Source organism: Natator depressus, chromosome 3 (genome assembly GCF_965152275.1).
Source record: "Natator depressus isolate rNatDep1 chromosome 3, rNatDep2.hap1, whole genome shotgun sequence".
Taxonomy (NCBI): domain Eukaryota; kingdom Metazoa; phylum Chordata; order Testudines; family Cheloniidae; genus Natator; species Natator depressus.
The window spans coordinates 196,199,621-196,224,541 of NC_134236.1; the positions used below are offsets into that span (position 1 = coordinate 196,199,621).

Consider the following 24,921-nt stretch of genomic DNA (forward strand, 5'->3'; position numbering starts at 1 on the left):
TCATGAGCTGCTGTTTTGATCACGTGCAGTAGCTTTTTGATGAGATTGTATAGTTTGCCTGCAAAGGCCACCTCTTCAGAGTGCAATGCAAAAATTATTAGCATATCACGCCTAAGGAATCACTTTTTTCTCCAAACATGCCTTTCAAAAGCTGGAAAATGGGCAAATAGATTTAGCCCGTGTGACCTGTAGCAACACTTATATAATGTCCTGCAATGATAAACCTCTGAAATATAAATATGCTGTTTTGTTGAAGCTGAAATGTTTTGTGGAGATGTATTGGGTTCCACTAAACTTTTGTCGGAAAGAGTTTTGGGTTTAAGGTGCAAAGAGAGAAGGAGACTGTAGTTAGGTGATTAGGGTAGTGATGTGGGAGAGCCAGGTTCAGGTCCATGTTCTGCCTGATTCAGAATGACCTGGGATTAAAAAAAAACCCGCTCTTTTGAATCAGGTACAGCCAGGACTGGGTCCCCTACACATCAGAACAATACTCTATCCATCAAGCTATAGAGTGTCTCACACATGCAGTTCATGAACATGTTCAACTGGTTTTGTTTTTATTCCAGTGTGGAACAAAAACAAAATTTGAAATCTTGAAAGTTGCCATGAAATGGGATTGTCATCCTCCAGTAAGTTCTCTGTAAATGAGCTCAGATATTCATCACGTACAAGTTGGAGTAACAATAGTAAACCAGGAGAAAGCTAGGCCCACACCCTCATATTCTGTTGAAACGCTTAACCACAAAAGGAACACGGGCTGCTGTGCTCCTGGCTGGAAAGTCCCCAAACTCAGTAGTCTGCCCCTAGGTGGCCTACAATAGGCCCCCATCTCCCCATAACTCCACCATTCATCAGCTGGAGCGACAGCAGAAAGATTTTACAGGCTGGGAGGTCTCCTGATGTCATCCCTCCCTGCACCCTCAGTGGTCCTACCCAGTCCAGCATGTCCCCATGTCCTCCATCACACCCTCATCACTTCTGTCCTCATTCTTTCCCACCTGGCCCCCATACATTTTCCCTTTCCTTTTATCCCATGAACTTCACCTCTTCCTCTTCTCACCTCATATCACCTCTCCGTCTTCTACAGACCTACCTCATCTAGCTCCCCTTCCCCACAAAATAGCCAACAACTTACAATGATAAAAACATACCAAATCAACCCAGAAAACTTCTGCCCTTTGCAGAACTATGTGGAGCAACTGCAGGATCTTTTGTGTTATAACTCTGGCCTCAGTGTCTACTTTTCCCTCCCCAGTTTTGCAATCTTATGCTTCTAGTCTATGCTTAGGCAGTAAGTGTAACAAGGATACTGGAGCAAACAATGTACAACTATTCCCACAACCATTGTTTCCCTCCTAAGATCTACCTGCCTCAGCTCTTCATCTGAGGATGTATGAGGAAGGCAAAGATTTTGTCACGGATATTTTTAGTAAAAGTAATGGACAGGTCACAGGCAATAATGAAAAATTCACGGAAGCCAGTGACCTGTCCCTGACTTTTACTAAAAATATCCCTGACAAAATGAGGAGCATGGGGAGCAGCTGTGGGCTGGGAGCTCCAAGGCCCCCCGACCTGTTGGGGCTCGGAGCTCCAGAGTCCCCCTCCACTAGCGGCTCCAAGCTGCGGGAGTCCCCCCTGCTGCCTGTGGAGGCAGAGAGCAGCGGTGCTCCCCCTTGCCACCTGGGGCAGCCGGGAACAGCGGGGGTCCCCCTGCTGCCAGTGGCTAGGAGCTGCAGAGGTCAGGGATGGCGGGGGTCCCCCTGCTGCCAGCAGCAGCTGGGAGCTGCAGGGGTTGGGGGCGGGGGGGAGCAGGGAGCGGTGGGGGTACCCCCTGCCACCCGCAGTGGCCAGGAGTTCCAGGGGTTTCTCCTGCTGACCACGGTGGCTGGGAACTGCTGGGGGCTCCTGCCACCTAGGGCGGGGGGAGGGTACCCCACAGCTCCCTGCCTCCGCAGGTGACAGAGGACTCTGCAGCTCCCAGCCAGCACTGGCTGAAGTCACTAAAGTCTTTGGAAGTCATGGAATCCATGACCTCCGTGACTAAATCGCAGCCTTACGTATGAGCCATATACAGCTGCATGCCCTTCTTATGCTAGCTGATAGCAACCACAGAACCTGCTTTATGACAACACAGTATCATGCAAAATTATTTAAAGTAACTGCTGTCAAAGTGTAATTATTCACTGAAAGGGAGTGGTGTCTTTTGTTGTTTAGCTAATTTAATCTTATACGGAAAGAAAAATCACCTCAAGCTACACTAAAACAGCTTTGTTTTTTCGCCTTGATGCTGGCGTGGCTCATCTTTTAGTATAGGAGGGAAAAATTCATCTTCTTTCCCAGGAGACATGTATTATTTCAGCTTTTTAGAAAAGTACAGTAGAATATGTTGTTGTCGGCTAAACTGCAGCATTATCACAAACTCCGAGGCAGGCATGGGCACACAGCTGCAAGCCTCCTCAAAGCCAGTTAGTGCCCCTACAATCCCAACACCCCTCAGTGCCAGTTACTGCCCCCCCCCCAACTTTGGGAAGTAAGGCAAGACTACTTTTTTGTGAGTTATCAAGATTAACACATTTCTAGTCAAACACTGTTCTGAGATGCTTATTCTAGTGACCATTTTTAAAATAAATTTGATTTACATTACAACACTTCCTTGAAGAGCCAAAAGTCACTTGCCAGCTTTTCAAAGAACTATTTAGGCACCTAAAAAGACTTAATTTCTACAAAACAAATCTTCCTGTGCATAATACGCCAGAAGCCATAACATTTGTACCAAATTTGGAGATTCTAAAACAGAAACAAGATCATTAGGACTATGGAAAATGGGGTGGGTAGCTAGCAGCAGCTTGGCCAAAGGGTTGCTGCATTTTATTGCAGAATTACAGATGCTGCCAGGTTTGTTTGGCATTATCTTGAGCTATTAGTTTTAGCAAGGCTGAAACACTCCTTTCCTAAGTTTGTGGAACTTCTCATTTGCCCTCACGCCAAAGAAAAAAACCCACATTCCTGGACCATTTGGTATTTAATAACACATAGAAAAGAGGTGGGATGGGCTTTTAATGAAGTTATAGGAAGATTTTTAAACTTTGTTTTTGGATCTTGGTGGTGGTGGTAGTACTTCTCACTTAATGTAGATACACTTAAACCTGTTTAACCCTCACTTTAATCAGTTTAGTTTAATTTAGTAATTTACTAGTACACTCTAAATGGGTCCAAGTGCATCTACGTTAGGGGGGTATCACCTATTTAACTGCACAGACTTCAAATTAATTTAGTTAAGACTGTACAACTTTTGTAATATAGACAAGCCCTAAGTATTAAGACACAATTGCAAATAGATGCACATTGGGTAAATGTCGATATGTATTTGTATAACACCACACTAAAACTGCTCATTAGGTTTGTTTCATTTGAGTGTGCAATCAGTTTTCTCTTTTAAAAATAAAATAAAAAAAAAGTCCCCGAGAAGGTATGTGGGGAAAGCCTACCTTCAGAACAGGTAAGTCAGTTAATGAACGCTCCTCAGGTTTTACTCTACATGATTTTTGTGTGGAGAATTTTGTTGTAGAAAGGAATCAAATATGAGAAAAAAGTTTTCCAAAAGGCAAAGAACAAACATGTCTTTTAACCCTCTCATGATGTTCTAAGTCTCATGAATCAGCACCATCTTTGCTCAATCACACCAGCTCCCTGGAAGGGGTGGGGGGGCGCGGGAGAAGAGGTGGAGCGGGGTGGGGGCAGGGCTGGAGTGTCAAGTTTTCAGCAATTAGAAAGTTGGCAATCCTAACCCTGAAACACAGATTTTGCTGGAAAAAATGCAGCAATTTAGGTCAAATAATAGATTTCACTGGGAAAATCCCACATTTTCCTATCATGTAAAAATTGATTTTTTGTATTTACATCTAGCAATTTTAATTATATCCAAATATTTATCTCTAGAATGGCTAAATTAGTAGGTACTTAATTGTACTGATACACAACACCTGACGCTTGGGTCCTCTCACTTGCCTGCACATGCAAAGCACAAAGTATATAATTCAATAAAATGGCAAATGTCCACAAGGCATCTGTGGTGTATCTGACATCCCACAGAAAATCTGTGCTTCACACATTTAAGCAAATTCCTAGTGTGAGGTATGAGAAGAAAAGATTTTTTAAAAAGCCCTTGCCCAACTAGATAATTAGATATACGGATAATGACTTAAGATTAATAATAAAAGTACATATGTGACTATGCAAAAACAAATGCTGTTCCATGTCAAATACAAAGCAGGATGCAAATCTGTTTTTCTGTTAATTAATCTAGCTTTCATCTCAACTGCTCTGATCTGTAAATAAAGCTCACATGCTAGTTTCAAATAACTCACTGAATGCATCCGATGAAGTGAGCGGTAGCTCATGAAAGCTTATGCTCAAATAAATTGGTTAGTCTCTAAGGTGCCACAAGTACTCCTGTTCTTTTTGCGGATACAGACTAACACGGCTGCTACTCTGAAACCTGTCAATAATAATAATAAATACCCAACAGATTCTTATAGAGCTGGCTAGCTAATTGTGTTTGCAGTTTTCTGTTACTCAAGGGTGCCTACTCATGAGCTCATGATTGAAATCAGTTAAAAGCATCTGAACTCTGACCTAGCCTGAGGGTCAGAGTCCTCAGTTAAATACTGCCACCTATCAAATACACGCAAACACAGACAGAAACCCAGGAGGCTTCATGACTATTCTGAAAATTAAAAATAGAAGGCGGGGAGAAGAGAGCGAGTGAGCAAATGGTCTCTGCCACCAAGTAATATTGTGCTTTCTTGCAGATATGCCTAACCTTTCAGGGCTTGCTTTTCAAGCTCTGTATTGAAATCGCTCAGGTCTTTAACTGATCTCCCCTGGGGGCTGAAAAGCCTTAAGCTAATTAAGCACGGCTGAGACATGCTTGATGAGATGGGAAAAACATGAAGCTTTTGAAAGGGTGAAAAATCTCTGGCCATCTGCTAGTGGTGTTGCAAAGAGAACAATGAGGAAGAATAAACGGGACAGCTAGCCGGAGTGAAAAGGTACAGGATTCCTTTAATTACTGGGTCAATGAGACCATTACTGCTTGGAATGCCTGTGGAAGCCAGCAAACAAGCTTAGGAGGCTCAGCAAAAACAACAGCTCTTAGCAAAAAAAGAATTTGAAAGAAAGTGAATTGGGTCAGCTTTCCCCAAGAAATGTCTGTTAATTAAAAACCATAGGTAATGTATGAGGGAGGGAAGGCCCCTTAATTGGAATTAGATTGTAGAACGGCCTCATCTCTCTCTCCTTTTATTTTGCGTGTCTCAGAGGCCCTGCAGATGGAGCTCTGTTTAAATGAATACCACACAGCCAGCCAGAGAGGAGTTTCTGTTGTACTTGGCAGTACATGTAACACCAACAGACCCCGTCATCGGTGGGCAGGATCGAACCTGGGTCCTCTGGAGCTAAATGCTTGAGCTAAAAGCCATATGGCCCTTAGCTAAGGTTGTAGAGCAAACACATTAATCACTCTCTAAGTGGTCTTGGTGCCACTAGATGGGACAGAACACCACACACAGGAGGTGGGTGGGTTACATACTTCCCCTAGCTGAGGAAGCATGTCCTGAGCTTCAGAGACTTTCCAGGCGAAATCCCAGACGAGCCCCCGCTTGTAACACCGACAGACCATGGTCATCGGCAGGCGGGATCGAACCTGGGACTTCAGTGCATGAGCCTCTAGTGCATGAGCTAAAAGCCAACTGGTTCTTAGCTAAGGCTGTAGGGCAGACTCATTGATTTATAAGTGGTCTTGGTGCCACTAGAGGGGACAGAACACCACACTCAGGAGGTGCGTGGGTTCCATACGGGTGAAGAGCCTACATTTAGGTTTTAAATGCATGCCCTGGTGTTTATTCAGTATGACAAACAGTTCATGTCTACAGCCTCTTAAGACCTGGTTAAGACTCCTCGGTGTTTTCCAGTCTTTTACAATTCACTAGAGAAATGTGTAGAGTTTAGGGGGTGTCAAGGTTCCTTCCCCACTCTGAACGCTAGGGTACAGATGTGGGGACCTGCATGAAAAACCTCCTAAGCTTATCTTTACCAGCTTAGGTCAAAACTTCCCCAAGGTACAAAATATTCCACCCTTTGTCCTTGGATTGGCCGTTACCACCACCAAACAAATACTGGTTACTGGGGAAGAGCTGTTTGGAAATGTCTTTCCCCCCAAATACTTCCCAAAACCTTGTACCCCACTTCCTGGACAAGGTTTGGTAAAAAGCCTCACCAATTTGCCTAGGTAACTACAGACCCAGACCCTTGGATCTTAAGAACAATGAACAATCCTCCCAACACTTGCACCCCCCCTTTCCTGGGAAATGTTGGATAAAAAGCCTCACCAATTTGCATAGGTGACCACAGACCCAAACCCTTGGATCTGAGAACAATGAAAAAGCATTCAGTTTTCTTACAAGAAGACTTTTAATAGAAATAGAAGTAAATAGAAGTAAAGGAATCCCCTCTGTAAAATCAGGATGGTAGATACCTTACAGGGTAATTAGATTCAAAACATAGAGAATCCCTCTAGGCAAAACCTTAAGTTACAAAAAAGATACACAGACAGAAATAGTTATTCTATTCAGCACAATTCTTTTCTCAGCCATTTAAAGAAATCATAATCTAACACGTACCTAGCTAGATTACTTACTAAAAGTTCTAAGACTCCATTCCTGGTCTATCCCTGGCAAAGACAGAATATAGACAGATACACAGACCCTTTGTTTCTCTCCCTCCTCCCAGCTTTTGAAAGTATCTTGTCTCCTCATTGGTCATTTTGGTCAGGTGCCAGCGAGGTTACCTTTAGCTTCTTAACCCTTTACAGGTGAGAGGAGATTTCCTCTGGCCAGGAGGGATTTCAAAGGGGTTTACCCTTCCCTTTATATTTATGACAGGGGGACACTTTCTTAACATGCAGTAGTATAACGCTATCTTAAGTGGCGTTGTCAGCCATGAACTGTGAAAATCACAAATGGGATCTAAACGAAGAACACAATGATGTTCTCTCTTCCCACAAATTATCGGTGTGAGAGTTAGGCTGACTATGGCTGCATGCTAGGGATAAGCAAGGTGCTTCTGATGCAATAAGCAGCACCCGAACTCTTGTCAAAAACACAGTAACTTCTTTTTAGAAATGTGAATATGTACAGATCATCTTTTCCACATTATTTCTGTTTGATGTAGTTAAATCATGCTCTGCTGGGATCCAGTCATATTTCACAAGCTAAACAGGATTAGGCAAGGTCAGTGCTAGAATAGGAGACTCTTAAGGATTAATTAGGAGCTGCCAGAAGTGGTAAAGACACTCCATTATTGGAAGGTGCTGTCTTTAGAATGAGACATAAAAACAAGGTCCTGATGACCTGTGGTCATTAAAAATGCCATGGCAACTTTTGTAAAACAATGGTGTTAACCCCAAGATTGTAATCAAATTTCCATTTGCATTCCTCCACCCCAAATTACCCTTGCTGTTCCGTTTGGGAGAGGTACTCTGCACTTTGCATCTTAAACTGTTGCACATTCATGTAGCGTTGCTGTTAAATAATTGTGGTGTTTGATGCCAGTGGGGGGCAGCATTTCAAAGGTCGATAATATGATCACCGTATAAATCAGTTTGTGAAACAATGTGGGATCCTTTAAACATATATATCAAGTATATACATATATATATATATGTGGGATCATAAACAATGTGGGATCCTTTAAACATATATATCAAGTAACAAGTATATCTATTTCTTATCACTATTTTTTCATGCTTATGCACTTCCAGCTGGCACCCGAAGCAGAAATACATCTAGAAGGTCTGTTCTCTCAAAATTTTAGGACCAACCCAAAGCAGGCATTACTAGAAATATTGTTTTAAAGACTTTTCTTGGAATATGTCCAGCCCAATGCTGCAGATCCAAGAAGGTCAGATAGTTTTAACAAGCATGGAGAGGTATGACCTTGGAAGACCAAGAAGCAGGATAAAGAAAAACCACTGAGGGTACCGGTTTAGTACATCTGGACTCTAAGGGGAAGTTGTTCACTATACCCACTTACCACTGTTTTAGAGTAGAACAGTGGTTCTCCAACTATGGGGCAGGTCGGAGGCCTGGGAATATGTCAAGGGCGTCGCAAGTTATCTACTTTTATTTATGTTTTCCGAAGATCGGGGATAAAAGGGACAGCTGGAGCCCCAATGCCAACAGCCACACCCCCGCCACTTGGGCTTGGGTTCTCCTTCCCCCCTCCCCAATCCCTCACAGGGGAGGCAGCCCAGGCTTGTGCTCTCTTTCCCCTCCCCCCACACCCCCTTCCCATTCCCTCACCGGGAGGCAGCGAAGCTCCGGCTGTCAGCCCCGGGACAGCAGCAGCAACACAGAAGTAAGGGGGGCAATGGGTGCTAAGTCTGCTGTGAAAAGTAATGACAAATATCACTTTTCACATTGTCACCCTTACTTCTGTTCTGCTGCATTCAAAGGTGGGTGTCCAGCCAACAGCCGCTGCTCTCTGTTCTGCCTTCAGAGCTGGGTGGCAGTATTTGTACTTTTGGGGGGGGGGAGGAGGGCAGGACATAAACGACTACAGACACAAAGAAAGGGGGCCAGATTAAATAAATTTGAGGACCACTGGTGTAGAAGAATCCCTGAGCCCTCTGGTGGGATTTCTGTAGGCTGTACCTCACCCTAAATAGGCCCCACAAGCCAGACAGTGGCCAGACAATGGGTCTAATTTGGGTTAATTCCCATCAGGGCTTTTGAAGTTCTAACTAGGGTAGACTCCCTTAGCTGATGAAGTCAGGTGCAGCTCAACACAGCTGTGCTTACAACATTCAAAAGAGAAGAGGAAACCATGTGCTGACCAGAATCCAGGCCAAGAAGCTCTGGAGATAGAAACTCTGTCCTGGTTATGCTCTCTTGTTTGGTTTTGGATTGGTGTTCACAGACTACCAAATTGAGCCAAGAAAACATGGGCAGGGACGTTCCTGGCTTGTGTTATTTTGACTGAATAAGAGGCTTGTAAATAAACTGGAAAACCCAGAGCTGTGCTTCCTGTGAACTCTTTCCAGCCACTCAGACCATAGCCTTGCCACACTGATCTGTGACCTCACACTTTTGTGATCCAGGTCAGGTGGTATTGAGGAAAGGCCTATTCTCCTTTGCCCTCAGAATCCAAAATGTTTTAACTTGTTTAACTTATTTTTTTAATCCATGTGAAAAAGGTGTAAGTGTTCAATTTTTTACTCCACTGAGAAAACACTGGACATACAAACATGTCGTCTTAAGAACTGACAGGTAAAATAGATATTGAGTGTTTTTTGAGGGGCTCTGCTAAATGCCATAAAGATGTATTTGGTCTGTTCATGTCAGCTAGCAAGCCCTGTACCTTGAGCAGGAACATCATTTCTGTGACATATGATTATTAGAGAAACCATACACTTCACACCAATGATTGACCACAACAGGAAAATTTTCATACCCTCAAAAGAAAAGGACTGGAGCAAAGACATCAGTGCCCAGCATTTCAGGATAAAGACCCCACTCCATTGAAATAATAATTTAGGTGGTTTTGTGGTTTACCTTTGTGCACTAAGAAAGGCACTGGAAGTCAAAGCATTCAGGGCTGAAAATGATGGATGACTTCTAAGCACATGAGAAGAATACTCAAAAGGTTGTGAAATGTTTGAACATCGAGTTCTGTTTAGAAAGTGTTAGTTATGGAACAATTACAGTGGTGAGCATCCTGCTCAGTATAAAGTAAGGGAGGAGAAAAAAACCGCACAATGCAATTCATATTTGTCTAGTGCCTTTCATACAAAAAGATTCATAGAACATTTGGCAGCTGATTATAGTCTATCTAAAGAAAGTGCAAACTATGCTGGTTGCAACACAATGTGCAGGCTCTGTAGCATCCGTGAGTATGGCAGGACAGGAAGAAAGGGGTGGAATGGTCAAGTTTCATCAGAAAGGCTCAGCAAGTTGGTTCTGATAGTTTTAATAGCGGGAAAGATTAGGAAAAAGGTACTTGCAGAGAGAGGAGATGTTGAACACTTCTGATGAATCCACTGACCCCCTGAGGGATTGAGGTGGGAGTGGATCCCACAGCTTCATGCAGTTGCAGCCTGTGTGTGTGTGCGTGCGTGCAGGGAGAATGAGGTGTGTGTGTGCGATCTTAGGCTTCTTCCCAAGGACTAGGGCACAAGCATACTGATGGTTACCTCACACTCATCTTGAGGTGAGATTTGATGAGAGTCAACCAAGGGCAGGGAAGCTGTTCCAGATGGTGAGGTCTGTATGACTGAATGCTCAACTGTATAAAGAAAAGGTGAGGGGACAGAAAGGCAACTATTGGAAAAGTGTGAGTAACAGGCAGAAAAATAGAAAGAAGTGGCTTAAAAGAAATGAGGAGAAGACACTACCATGGAAGAGCTGAGTGAGGACATGATATTTTCACTGCTTCCCTTGCTTGGGGCTTCTACTAGTTAGAGACCATTTTAGTTTCTATTGGGTTGCCACAGGACTGCAGAGAGACTGCAGCAGAGATGTGCTAAAATCAGTGCATTCCCCAGATTAGTTACCCTGCACACATCTCCTCCTCAGCTAGAACTGCTCATTATTTGGATGGTGCTGGCCCTGTCCCCATCGATCTCTGTGCAAGGGAGGTTGTGCCTGCTTTGTGACACCACAACTTGGGGCTGTGCAGAAGCAGGCATAAACTACGGGAGAATCTGGCCCTTGGTCTTTAAAGAGAGGAGCCTGGGACAGAATTGCAGAGGTGGAGGAGGGAACAGAATCACAGATAACCTTAGTGGGAGAGGAGAGAGCAGGGTCAAAAAAAGGAAGGGATGACTGAGAGAATGTTTTTAGACAGCTCATCCCACAACTGCATTACTCTTATGGAACACTTTCTTGTTCTACACTTGAGACAAAAGAGACCTATCCAGTCTTCCCCTTCCACTGCTTGCTTTCCTCCATCTATTCCCCAGTCTCTGGGTCTTCTAAAGGTGCAGTTATGAAAGCATCCTACAGAATTTATTTAATGAATATTCACTAGCTATGTAGGGTCTTGCGCCTTGTGTGGTCATTAATACTTGTGCAAGGTAGATGTAAAATGCTACCACCACTTGCATGGCATATAGAATTCTGATTTAGTAGTACTTTGCCCTCACTTTGCACAGGTTTAAATGATTACACAAGATGTAAGGCAGTGAAGAAGCAGTTATAGATTCCTGTAAATGCCAATTATAGAGACAATTGAGTTGGACCCAAACATGTAAATCCATTCCCTGTCCTGGACTAATTCTATCAACGTGATTCACTAAAAATAACATGAACTCTTACTTTTTGAATGTTAAGAAGCACAAAAATATACACATGCTGGACCAAATTCTTCCCTGATGTGACTTCCCTGATAGATCAAAATGAAATTACACCAGGAATTAATGTGGCGTTTTGGATCTATTTTAATACACACATGAAGTTCCTGTTATCATTAATAGGAGTTAAACTCACAGTTCAGTGGAAAGAATAGATTCTTATATAATGTATTACTTTCACTATGTACTTGGATGCCGTTTGATATGTTTTGAAACAAGTATGTGTTTCAGTTGCAGGAGCTACTGCTGATTCTCTGGAGATTTATGCTAAAACCAAAGACTGGTAATCTTCAACACAATGTGAAACAAGGAGTCCATTATCTACCAATTTTTTTACGTTAAAAGGTCATTATCATTGTCTTAAAGCTGTTTAAACCATGTATATCACAAGTACAAAACATCTAACATCATAAAATAATACCATAAACATATGAAAAGTTAAAATGACTTCAAATCATCTGCTTTTCAGTGGGATTTCATATAGTTTTATATGTTTATTGGCACTATTACTGTGGTAAATATCTTGAAAAATATCCAATTTCTCATTAGGATTCTCAGAGATTTTCTTTTCTTTGGAAGATCTCTGAACAGTTATTTAATTAGATTTAATGTTGAATGTGTTTCTATTCAGTACTTCTATTCAGTATTTTTCTATTAAAAAATTGGTTATTTGAACAAAACAAAAGCCACATTGCAAAAATTTTCAGAATTAACAATATCTTTCAAGTGGAGAAAAAAATGGCTAATTCATTTTGACAGCATTTCTGTTTTGCTTGCTGGCAATAAAATGAAGAAAACAATCAAATGCTACAAACTTTAAACGCCATCACTGTAAAAAGTATTTGCTTGTCTTCTTTCTTTTTTGTTCCCTACTATCAAAGCAGATGTCATAAAATGACTGTGGCAAAATGTTTAAGCTGCAAGATTCCCTAATGGTTTCTATTTTTATTAGCACATTGAAAGATGGAATCCTCCCAGTGAAAGAAATGAAAAATAATTAAAATTTAAAACAGAGCTTGCACCACCTGTTCTTTATAGATACTCATTCTAGCCTGATATAGGGAGAACAATGAAAAGAAACAGAACTTCTTTCAGTTATTGAGAATATCATCACATTATTCTCTCCTAGAGGGTTGTAACTGGTGTCCAAACCAGGTCACAGGCACAGTAATAACCGGACCATGCTGCTAATGTACAACATAGCTGATGATTCCTGTAGATTAGCTATGACTTGGAATCTTGTAGTTGTTAGTAGTCTATTCCACTGTGATGACAGAGTACTTCACTGTCATTGATTCATATATTGATACTACTATATTTTTTGTGATACAGAGCAGCTACCATCTTTGTAAAGCCTCACATACCACTATCTGTGTTTAGGTTCTTCAGCAAAGCCATAGACTACGTAGCAGAATTACTGGGGGACAAGGGGAGCTACTGCTGACTTTCCTTTTTTAGCGCTACAGAGTTCAGAATAGAGCCCTGTAACCTGCAGAACTAACAGACTTTGTAAAGCAACTCATGAATACATCACCCTCAGCCATTCAAGGATTCTATACAAACCTACTAGAATGCCAAACCTATGGGAAACATTTCTCCTAATCTCATAAAAATAGAGTTACCGTACGGTCTTTGTCAGCAATGACAATAAGGGGGAAAATGAAACAACTCTACTTTTCGACCCCAGCTATGGTTCTTCCAACAGAGATGAGAGATATTGCACTGCCATTGACCACAGTGGACCTATTCATTGGATATTGAAATTCCACTTTGAAAGTTCTTTAACTGGCTCATATCACAAACACAAAATTCACTTTAAACTTTTTTAAAAAGTTGTCTAGAAAAATAACAGCACAGAAAATGATTCATATTGTAAACCTGTCAGTATTCTCAGGGGGTACACTCTGCATGGATTTCTACTGAGACCTTTGTTTTCATCACACCCCAGCTACTTCCAGCATGTCTGCTCTTCTGATAGTCCACTTCTTCATATGGCTTGGAATCAGACTGTTGCAAAATATGCGGTACAAGATTAAATCCACAATTCACCTGTTTTTGACTTCACAGAATTTCTCCCCGCATGTAAAATGTTCAAAGCTGGGGATAATTCTTTTGTGTGTTTTCTGGGTAGCGGCAGAATTCTGTGCTGCATTTCAAATTTAGGGCTAGATTGTGTTTACACAATCAGCCCTGTTTAAGAGCCAATGTGTAGCTGTGCTGCCCTGGGAACACTCTACCCTCAGCCACAATTCCTTAGCCGCTTCCTCCTTGTTCCTGAGGGTATTATCTATTACTGCTTTGTATCCACAGAAGATTGTCAGATCTACATCATCTTGGATTACAAAGGATTAAAAACATATGAGGTCTTTAAACCCTCATGCATCAGGACATAACTGATGGGGCTTAGGAATAAACTTCTCCCATGGAAAGGCTAAGGCATTTCATTTTAGGGCTTCTCGCACTTCATCTGAAGTAGCTGGCATGGGCTGCTGTCAAAGAATAGACAGACCAATGGCCTGATTCAGTACAGCAATCCCTTTGTTCCTAGTGTAACCCACACCTGCTTGGTATGGCACTCTGTTCCCTTCTAGTGGCACCTAGCTAGAGATTGATGAGTCTGCTACAACCTTAGCTAAGAGAGATGTGGCTTTTAGCTCATGCAGTAGAGACTCATATATTAAGCTTCAAAAGTCCCAGGTTTGATCCTGCCCACTGATGACTGGGGTCTGTTGACGTTACACTAGGACAACTCAATAAACACATACGGAGTTTCTAATTTAAGATATTTTAGATACATGAAATTCCAAAATAGATTAGATTTTTCCAAAAAAACAAAGAACTTCTCATTTTTAAAATCTCACCTCTCCACACATCTTGTCCGTTTCAGCTTTTTAGAGAAGGTGTTGGAGATGAGAAGAAATTGGGTTTACAAAAAAAAGCTAGTTACAACTACTGTGGCTCCATACTAAAGATGTCAGTCTTGTTTCAAATCTTTCTGAGATTTATTTTGTTTCTTTATCATAGCAAACAATGACATAGCAAAGAATTTATGACTTCTGTCAATATCTTCAAATGTATGTGAAAATCCTTGAAGCAAGTACATATTAGAAAAATTGAGACATCTTCCTCTCCAGATTTCAAGGATATATAACTTTCTCAAAGTTTATACTGCAAAGGCACCTATTCATTTCTAAAGAATTTATGGGTGAAAGACCTGAAATTCAGCTGTTCAAATGAAGAATGGATCAAATGATGGATAAGCAGTTACTTGCCTACTCACTGGTAGATATATTGGCAGCTCTGGATCAAAATTATAGGTAGGCCACTGTAATATGTCTTAGCCTCTATGTGGATTCATTACAGCACTTTAAAAAGTGCCCTTCAGTGGTGGGTTGTGTCTAACTATTCAGTGCAGTTCTGCTTCTGCTCTTTTGCAGACCCCTACAAGAAAGTAAACATTTGTACTATCTAGTGTAGGCAGTGAGCAGCTACCCAAATTGGATCCTTCATTTATAAGAGTTATTCCATTAAATTAGCAGCTGTGCGTTGTGCATACAAGAGAGTGGAAGGCACAGTTATTTTACTCTGAATTTACTTTCTCACTTTTCTGAGTGGGTCAGCATTCCAGGTGTCACAGTAATAGGACCTCTACTGAGGATATTCACCTCAAACTGAGGAGGTGATGTTGGGAAAATGGCACTGGTTTCTAGACTAGAATGAAGAGACAGTAATCTCCTACAGAACTGCTCTGACAAAAGAGATTACAAACATGTTTTTGAGCTATCCAAAACTCCAATAATTGTAGGATAATATCATGGTGGCAATAAGAAAACAGACAATATTCTATCCAACATACAGAAAAGGGGCAAATAATGGATACTTCTGTCCACATAATACTGTCCTCCAAGGGGTAGAGCAGGCTCTAAGGTTGACAGATGAGAGGAAATCATCAGATCCAATATCTTTATATAAGGAGAGACTGAGTATGTAAGTGGGGAGAGCAGGTTCAGAGCTAGGAAACAGCTATATATACACCCAAGTAATAGGACTTTCATTTTCATTTGTTATAAATTATTAGCCCTGTTAAAAGTAACACCAAAAAAACTGAGCTGATTCAAAATGCCACTAAAGCCTGCATGTCCGTCCATTACAAAAGGATGGCAAGATTTCCAAGCGTATATATAAGAATTGCCAAATTGAAGATTAAAAGCATTTGTATGGCATTTCCCGTATGTCCTATTTGGTCAGTGATCATAAAAGGATTTGAGATTGTTCCCTAATCTTCTGAGAAATGCAGGTTTTCATTATTGTTTTGTAGACTAGTATTGAGTGGATTCTAATACCTGAAGAAAGTTACTCTAGAATGCATCTTGTTTTGTCTCTCTTTTTCTTTCCTTGCTCCCAAGTGATATATTAACTTTTAGTTAAAGTATTAAAAAAGATACCTCTACAATATTAACCCTGATTTTTATCAGTGTTTCAGAAAAAAATATTTTTGTAGAACTCACACCAAGTGTTTTTCATTGTAAAATACATTGAGAGAAACCAAGCTTGCACTACAAAATATAAATGGCCTAGGTTTAACAGGAAAAATATTAACCTCAACCAAAAAAATCTATCTTAATATATGGAATGGAAATGAAAGATCTCATTTTCATATAGTATCAGAAATGTACCCAAAGAAAAAATGTGTGTGTTTGGATGCATCACCGCATAAGCCTGGGTTAACCCCATGGGCACAAGGAAGTGCAAGCTGCTGGCTCAATACATCCCAGGGAAAGGCAAATGGCATTTCAACCTGCCCTCCCCTTAGCATTCTGGCACAGGATGGCAGCACTAGGTTCTACCAAGGGTTCCACAACAGACCTGTCAGCAGAGATTGCTGAAGGCACGCACTGATTCAATGCTGCTTCACCCAGCCGTCCTGGACATGCCCTCTCTCTGGACTTGTCTACACTGCGGGGGTAAGTCGACCTAAGTTCTGCAACACCAACTGGAGTTGATGTAGCTTAGGTCAATTTACTGCGCTGGGTTGATGGGAGACGCTCTCCTGTCGACTTACCTTATGCTTCTCATTCTGGTGGAGTACTGGAGTTGACGGGAGAGCGATCTGCGGTCGATTTAGCGGGTCTTCAATAGACCCGCTAAATCAATCCCCGGTGCATTGATGGCTGCAGCATCGATCCCCGGTAAGTGTAGACAGGTGTAGACATGCCCTCTGACTAGTGGCCATCATGTTTCAGGTTGTGGTGGCTATCAGTGGAGGAGAGGTTGAATATGCAGACACCCTTCCACCAGGGTCTGCATTGGCAAGGGAGATCTCACCCATGTTATCCATTTAGCTGGTCCCATACCTCCACTGATGGATGTGGAATGGTCACAGACAACTCCCATGAATCCAATCACTCCTCTTATGATGACATGGTACATATTCGTCCAAGCTGAGCCTAATATCTCAGCCTCGTCCTAAAACGGAACTGACGTCGAGCAGACAAAAATGGCATTCTGCACTTCTTTAAACTGGAATACACATGTAGTTTTACCACAGATCAAAAGCACACTTTTTATATCAAAACAAAGTAGTATGACTGGATTTTATTTCATTGGAATAACACTCCAGTATTATCTTCTTTTTCAGTGTTGCTAGTCAAAAATATGTTCTTTTGTTCTACTTCCAATGTACTGCAGGTGCTGCTGAAAACATTTAACTGAATTAGTTTGAGGCAGCTCTTTGCTTAGATGAGACACTGTTATATATAAAATCTCTTATTTATGCCAGGCGAACTCTTGCCATTAGAAGTCTCTCTGGGACATACTCATTGTACTCTTTTATCTGCATCAACTGCTGTTCAATTCCCCACCCCCCTTTCCTTTCAAGATCCATCTTACAAGCTGACTAACTTTGAAACCTAATGTTGCGGCATCTGTGCACATCAAACCTGAAAGCAGCTTACAACATGTGTTGTGAAAATTATCTACACATTTTTATACCCATTAGTATGAAATAAAACAAGGGGAAAGCCTTATTTTCCTTCCCTTGTCTGGATTTTTAAAAAGCATTGATTTATTTCCCCAGCCTGAGGTAGTTTAAAGGAGGGTGCATTTCAAAACAAACTATAGGAAACATTTATAGGTTTATCCAAGTGCAGTTTATCCATGTGTAGAATCAACACAGTACTTCCTCCTGTTATGGGCCCAATCCAAAATCCACTGAAGTCAATGGGTGTCTTTCCATGAACATCAATGAACTCTGGATATGTAAGTACCATTAATACACCTAAACCACAATGCTCTGAAATGTTCAGAAAGACCCTTTAACTTAGTTGATCCCAGAAGCTTTTAAATAAGGGACAGGAACAGTGCCAAGAACACCTCTTTTCTGACATTACCTTCTTTAATGCGGCATATTTTCATACTAGGTAGAACAGATGGTGAAATCTAATCTATCCACTGAGAGCTAAATGACAGTCACTCGCTGTAGGGGACAGTAAAGTATTAAAGAGAAGGAAATGTACAAATATGAAAGTACACTTTGTGCAAAAGTTGCTTTTGATGAGGCATAAAATAAAATGTAAATAATTTCTATGAGAAGGAAACTAACATAATGGCTCTGGTATTTGCAATTAGAATGAGTCCATATTATAAAACCTGGATTTGCATTGAAGGAGAGGAGAACCATTTACCTGGATTTGAAATAAGTATTATATTGATTACATTATCACTGTCAGTAATACAACACAACACAGATACCATTAGCATTACTTGTAGTAAAGAGGTGTGTGATTAGTATCAAGTTGGATTTGCATTAAAAAAGAGAGAGAGAGAAGATGCTGTTAAGCAAAGAGCAAAGAGGAGTGTAACCTGGGTTTGCAATGAAGAAAAGTGTCAATACTACTAACGTGAGTTTGCAACTAAGTCAGTATCAACGTGGTTGGCAAAAGGAGTTCATCATTAGGAAGATCTAGTTAGTATTGACCTGGATTTCCAGAAAAGATCATGTCTGGGTTTTAATATGAAGCTGTAATTGACCTATATGTTCTACCAAGGAAGGTCATATAATTGCATTTGCTTTACAATTAGAGAATTATTTCCATAATATATTGCTTTTTTTATGTGAGCATGACTTTTATAAATGATTGGCTGGATGTAGGGCTCCCACAAGAATTCCTAAAACTCTGAAAATTGAACTTCTGTGTTTCTTAACAATAGAATAAATAGTGATTTAAATACTGTACTCTCGGACAAGATTACTGCTTCAGCAGGACTCTATGTGTGTGTGTTCCAAATATTCGTTTCTTTACTAGAATTACTAGCTTTAGTTCATTAATTGTTAAATCTCTATTTATGACCTCATAAATCATTTAAATATCCAGTTATTGCAACTACACTCAGTATTGTACTTCCACTGACTTTAAGAGAAAGGATACTTAAATATAGATAAATTGCTTCTTTAATCAGCAGTTTTTGAAGGTAAATGTAAAAAACCCACAATAAACAGCTTGTGTGTTTATTTCAAAGCCATTTTGAAACTTGAGTATATCACTTTCCTGCCCCTTATGTTTTCTTGTGTGGCTTCCAACCAAATACATAACAACATTTTAACGCCACCTGGAAAAAAAGACTTAAAATATTATCTTCATTTGCTATGTCTTTCATTTAAGAAAACTGTTGCCGTAGTTAAATTTGTTGTAGTAAAACAAAAAATAGCTGTGCTTACCAACACAAACACAGCTTTCAAGAGAACTTGGATTCCATGCAGCAGCCTACTTGAACTCTCTGCCTACCTCTAATGTATAGAAAGTCTTACCTGTCTCTTCTTCTTTGCTTTCTTCTTTGTTTTCATCTACTATAGGAGTCATTGGCTTCTCGACCTTGATTGCATCCTCTTTATTTGACAAGGGCTCTGAATAGGATGTGATGGGAAACAGAAGTGAGACAGTTTGTTGTTCAGAACTCATGTTGAATAAAATGATGAATATATGCTACAGGTTCATCCTTGAAAACATCAGCATAGAACCAGATTGTAGAATCCTTCTCACACTGCTGAGTATTCATGTAAGCAGTGCCAGTGAGGCTGAGGGACAGTTCCTGTGAACATGGGTTCAATCCTGCAAGGGGCACTCTGGCCCCACTCCAGTAAAGCACACGCTTCACTTTAAGCTTAATTAGTCCCGCTGAAGTCACATGCTTATAGGTAGGCATGTGCTTAAATATTTTGCTGGACTAGTACCAGAGAGTTCATCACCTGGCATGACAGGGACCTAAGAGCTCACTGTCATGAGTAGGGGTTGCACAATCTAGCCCTTAACTTTTTACTTTTACAATGGATGCCATTAAAAAGTCAGCATTTACCACTGAGAGTTACTGGAGATACCATCGTTATTTCCTATTCGGAGCCAAATTTGGATCTGGCATAAGGAAGGGCAATTCAATGAATGTGGCCTTCTAGGTATAGAGACATAACTGTGGTACCTCAAATGCCATAGCACAGCTTCTGTTGATAATTAGTCACGAGTCACTGTTATCTTACTCATTGTTTATACAGCATTTCTCATACCTTCTGTTTCCATGCAGGAGCTCTGGGAATCTGTCTGAGTTTTCATTTCATCAATTGTGGAAACATCCTGTTGTCCTGTTAACATCAAAGATTGGAAATAACATCAATGAGATACTTATGTGCATACAGAAGAGAGAACACTAAAACTGGGTACAAAACCAATATAGAGCATATTTCTCTGAAGCCAGTTTGCTTGCTTGCTTTCTAATTAGAAATTATAACATTGGGGTCACTTTATAAAAGTTAAAAACAAATAGCTCTAAAATGTATTAAAGTCCTCCCCAGTATTAGTATTTAGTATAAAGTAGTAGTCAAAACAGACCACGCTTAATGGAAACTCTGGACTATAGTGTTCTATTTTTTGTGAGCATACTGATTTTGATGCATCAATCATGATGAATTGTCTATCATTGGGAGCTCTGAAGCCTTCTCTGATAAAGATTTTTGGCTGTCACCAGAGTATGGATTAGCAGCTGCTTCAAAGCACCTGTACTTGACACTCAAGTTACATAAAGCAATGAAACCAATATAGCAGGCTTCTGGTAACAAAAATATAATGTTCTGGGGCGACCCAGAATCAACATGGCTAAAATAAGACATCTGGAGGCCTGTTCCTTTTCCAGTAACACTAGAGACGACAATATCAAGACTGATTGGCATATAACATCTACTAGTTATATAGTAGACATTTTCCTGAGGCAACAAAGGTCACAGGTGAAAAAGTTGAATGCTATAACTGAAACAACTTAGGTTCCCAATTGATTCACTATTTGCATCTTAAAGAATTTCAACAGGTAACCTTACCTTCATCCTGATCTTCTTCACACATTGCATGATGTGCTGGGTCATTCTCTTGTGTGGCTTCGGACTCTTTTGAGGAATCTGATAAAAACAACAAACAAAATAATCTTATAGTTGTTTTCTGGTGGCAACATCTGAAAACTACTGAGGACACCTGAATCCAGCACTTGAAAATACTAGATTCATATTTGGTATTAAATTACTCTGATGGCATTTCTTTTTGTTTAAACATAATATTAAATATAATTTAAAAAAGCATAGCACAGGTGTAAATTGCTCAAATTAATTTCAGAAACTGTACAGTTATTGTTATGTGGTCTTCATTACTGACTTCTAACAAGGAGCTAAGTGTAAAGAAAATATAAGAAAATCAGCATGGAATCACAAAATTAATTTCTAACGAGCTACATAATACAAAGATATGGCCAACAACAGGAAAAATAACCCATCTACTTGATTAATTATATTATCCACTTCTTTGAAATAGCAGCAGTGTAACACTGACAGACCCTGGTCTTCAGCAGGCAGGACTGAACCGGGGACCTCTGGAGTTTCGTACGAGAGCCTCCACTGCATGAGCTAAAAACCATCTGCCTATTAGCTAAGGCTGAAGAGCAGACTCATTAATCTCTCTCTCTAAGTGGTCTCGGTGCCACTAGATGGGACAGAACACCACATCCGGGAGGTGTGTGGGTAACAGCAGCACTTTTCGTGTGTGGATCCCAAAGCACTTTAAAAACATTAACCCCTATTATATCTTAGGTGAAATACTAGCCCTATTAAAGTCAATGGCAAAAGTCCTGTTGACATCAGTTGTCCCAGACTTCACTCCTGATGATGATGATGTTAGTACACTTGCTTAGTACATGAGGAAACTGAGACCCAGACTAGCTAAGTGAATTGTCCAAGATCGTACATTGAGCCAGTGTCATAAGAACAACTAGACCAGGAGTCTGAACTCCCATTCTTCTGCACTAGCTGCAGACCTCATTAACATACAAATAGAGCATAATGGTAATAAGATATGAAGGAAAATGTTTGGCAATACAGCCCACACCATTACTATTTCATTTATAGTGGTGAAAATAACATTATACAACTATATGACAATATATTGTTCAGCTGGGCCTATAAAGTCTATGTTTTTATATTCCACCCATCACCGAGACATTTGGGGATCATTATCTGCATAGCTTTGCCTTTGACCCTTGCTAGCACAGGCCACAGAGTCAAAGGTGAATAGAAATTTTCCAAATTTTAGGGATAAATACTCCTCTTGAGATGATAATAATGCCAGTGATAACAATAAGAGGGGATGTGTGCATATGTATCAAGAGGAAAACATACCCCAAAGTTGTGCCAGTCAGTAAAACTGTCCCATGCTGACAGATTCCTATAAGGAAACTTAACTAGTAGAGTTATGAGAAAATTTGTTTATATATTAGAGCGCCACTTCCACACATTTCTTTCTTCTAAAATAGCACAGAGTGCTACCATAGGACGCTGTTCCTTAAGCCTGCTGAGAACAATTTTTGATGGATAAGTGAGGAAATCGGGTAGTTAACATCTGATCTAAATTTAATAATCTGCAGAGCAGGTATGCACTGAAAGTGTGTGGCTTTAATTAACTGCAAATAATTCCCCAAGGCAAATATTTAATTACCTGCACAGCTTCTCATTTCATTCATAGAATGACAGTAAGTCTGGAAGTAGAATGGAACATGTATAGATTTTCCAAATTATCTCGCTGGTGTAAAATCTGTCCACACTAGCCCTTGTTGAACTTTTTGTTGCTGTTTTAGTTTGGACTGAAACTGCTACATAATGATATCTGCTAGACTGCAGTTTGCGGTCTCCTTTCATAGTCGGACTGCACATTTTGCTATGATTTAAAAGGGATTACTCAGTTAAACCTGAATCAAGAGCTACAGTAAATTAGAATTTCATCAAATGGTAAACTTAATCAAAATATGAGTACTTCACAATTAAAGCATCTCTCCAGTAATTGGGGGTGACAATACAAATCTACATGGAAATTGTCAAAATTTACACCAAAGTGTAATCGCACTGTGTTAAATACTGGCCCCACTAAAGTAAATGACAAAAACGTCAAGAGCACCAGGCTTTCATCCACTGTCACTGTGTTTGTTTATGATCATGACATGTAGAGTTATCGTCTAAATTGCCACATTCTTTTTGGTTGTGCTTTAATTCAGTGTTCATAAAATGTGTTGTACTGAAAGTGCTAGAGAAGGAAGCCCTCTGCTTACCTACAGAACAGACACGGCCCAGTGCAGTGAATATGAAAGTGGCAGTGCAAGCTTCCCCACTGCTACATCAAACTACCACACAAAGCTGCCTCTACCCTTACAAGGTACCACATCTAGGTGTGAGAAAACAGCCTTGCTGACCTATTCAATTGTACATCTATGCTGAGAACATCAACAAGAGAGCCAGTTAATGCCAGCTGTTGTGATGGGGACACCTAGTGGGAGACCACCAAATTTATTTCACATCGGCCTTCAAACAGTCCAAAATGGGTGTTGGATTCAAACTAGCGACAGAGGTGAAGGACACTATATGCCATTTACAATCCTCTGAGCAATCCAATCCCATACCTAGTGCATTCTTCTTCATACTGCTACACCTGTGACTTCAATCTTGGTTTGACTGGCCCATCTTGCTCCAAGTATGAGGAATGATTCCAATTTCATGTAAAATCAATTCAAGGTATCCAAAGCAACAATTACAAACATTGGTCAATAACAACAAATGGAGTTTTGGAGCCAAATTTATACCTAATGTAAGTGGGTGCTGCTCTGTTGTTTTCAGTGGCGTATCAAATCAGTTTACATCAGACCAATATTTGGCCTACTGTCTAGGGGTGAAAATATAGAGCAAACTAATACCACTAGACTGTAAGTCATGCTGAACTTTAGCTTAGGTACCACAGCTAGAGACCCCTATATTGTTTGGCACAGTTTTCAGATTTTAATATAACATAATTGGCTGTGCATGACTGACTGATGTGAGATTGCTATTATTATATCATTTAATTTTTTCATTAAACAGTTTTTCATTTCTGAGTTGTAAAAAGCAATATAATAATATAGGATTCTAAATTATTCTAGATAATCTGCAGTGAAGATTTTGTATTACTTTTCTTTTCTTTTTTTGCAAAGAAAGTAACATGGACAAGAGTTATTGCCTAATTGTGAGAGTCAGTCAATGTTATTTCAGCAGGAGAGATCAGGCTTTACATTGGTATGCAGATTTTGACTTTCAAAATCTTTAAGGTCAAGACCATATCAAAGATTTTTTCCCCCTGAATGCAAATATTACATCAAATATTCAAGTTAAAGGGGCCAAAGATAGATTTACTTTTAGGATTAACACCAATAAAATACAGGAAAGAAGTAAACCCAGATTTATAAAGGAAATCCAGTTTATTGAAAATATATGACAAGAGTAAAAATAGAAGATGTAAAGCACAGGGCATGAAAAGCTGTTCCTAAAATGGATATGAGGACAGATCTCCAGCTCCATTTCAATGGGGCAAAGCAGCCAGAAACTCCGAGTAAGGGAATCCTTAGGCTGCATTCAGATTCTGTAGTGATTCTACACTGTGCTCTGGTGATCCCTGGATGTTAAACAAAGCCTTTATGGCCATGTGTAGCTGGGCATAAATTAGAGCAACCCTGAAGTTGCTCTAATTATGCCAGGAACTGGGACTACCCTGGCTAGCTCCATAATTGTGGAGCCAGGAAGGTGGCATAAAGGCATTGTTGTTCCCCTAGCTACTTAGCTGCACTGAGCATATTTCAGCTGCCAGCTCATGATGTCCATTTAAACAGTAGTGCGCTCGATTCTAATTACACCCATTGGTCACCATTTACCCACTGTTACCACATAGTGGTGTCTGAGACACTACAGGTTTGTTCCTTAACACAGAACTGAAAAAAACTGTACTGTACTTTTTGAATTGTGGGAGAGGGCTGACTTTCTAATGATGACCTCTGTTGGTGGCCAGACACATGCAAATGCAAGTGGACAAATGACAGGCCACTTTCATTTACCTGAATACTAAGCTCATGGATATCGATGATATATATTGTGAGAATGGGGGGATCACAGTGTCCCAGTTCTTTTGAGATAT

The 24,921-nt window shown here is 40.4% G+C and overlaps 1 protein-coding gene across 4 annotated transcripts in view; it reads right to left on the reverse strand.

Moving 5' to 3' along the window:
• The window catches only part of MACROD2 (mono-ADP ribosylhydrolase 2), a 1,526,954-nt gene that overhangs the window by 288,640 nt on the left and 1,213,393 nt on the right, over nt 1-24,921 (reverse strand). For all 4 annotated transcript variants that reach the window (XM_074949635.1, XM_074949637.1, XM_074949636.1 and 1 more), the window contains 3 exons: nt 20,769-20,846; nt 19,965-20,039; nt 19,215-19,310 (listed from right to left, as the gene is read on the reverse strand). In XM_074949635.1, the coding sequence (XP_074805736.1) occupies nt 19,215-19,310; nt 19,965-20,039; nt 20,769-20,846 (249 nt within the window). The remainder of the gene's footprint in view (nt 1-19,214; nt 19,311-19,964; nt 20,040-20,768; nt 20,847-24,921) is intronic.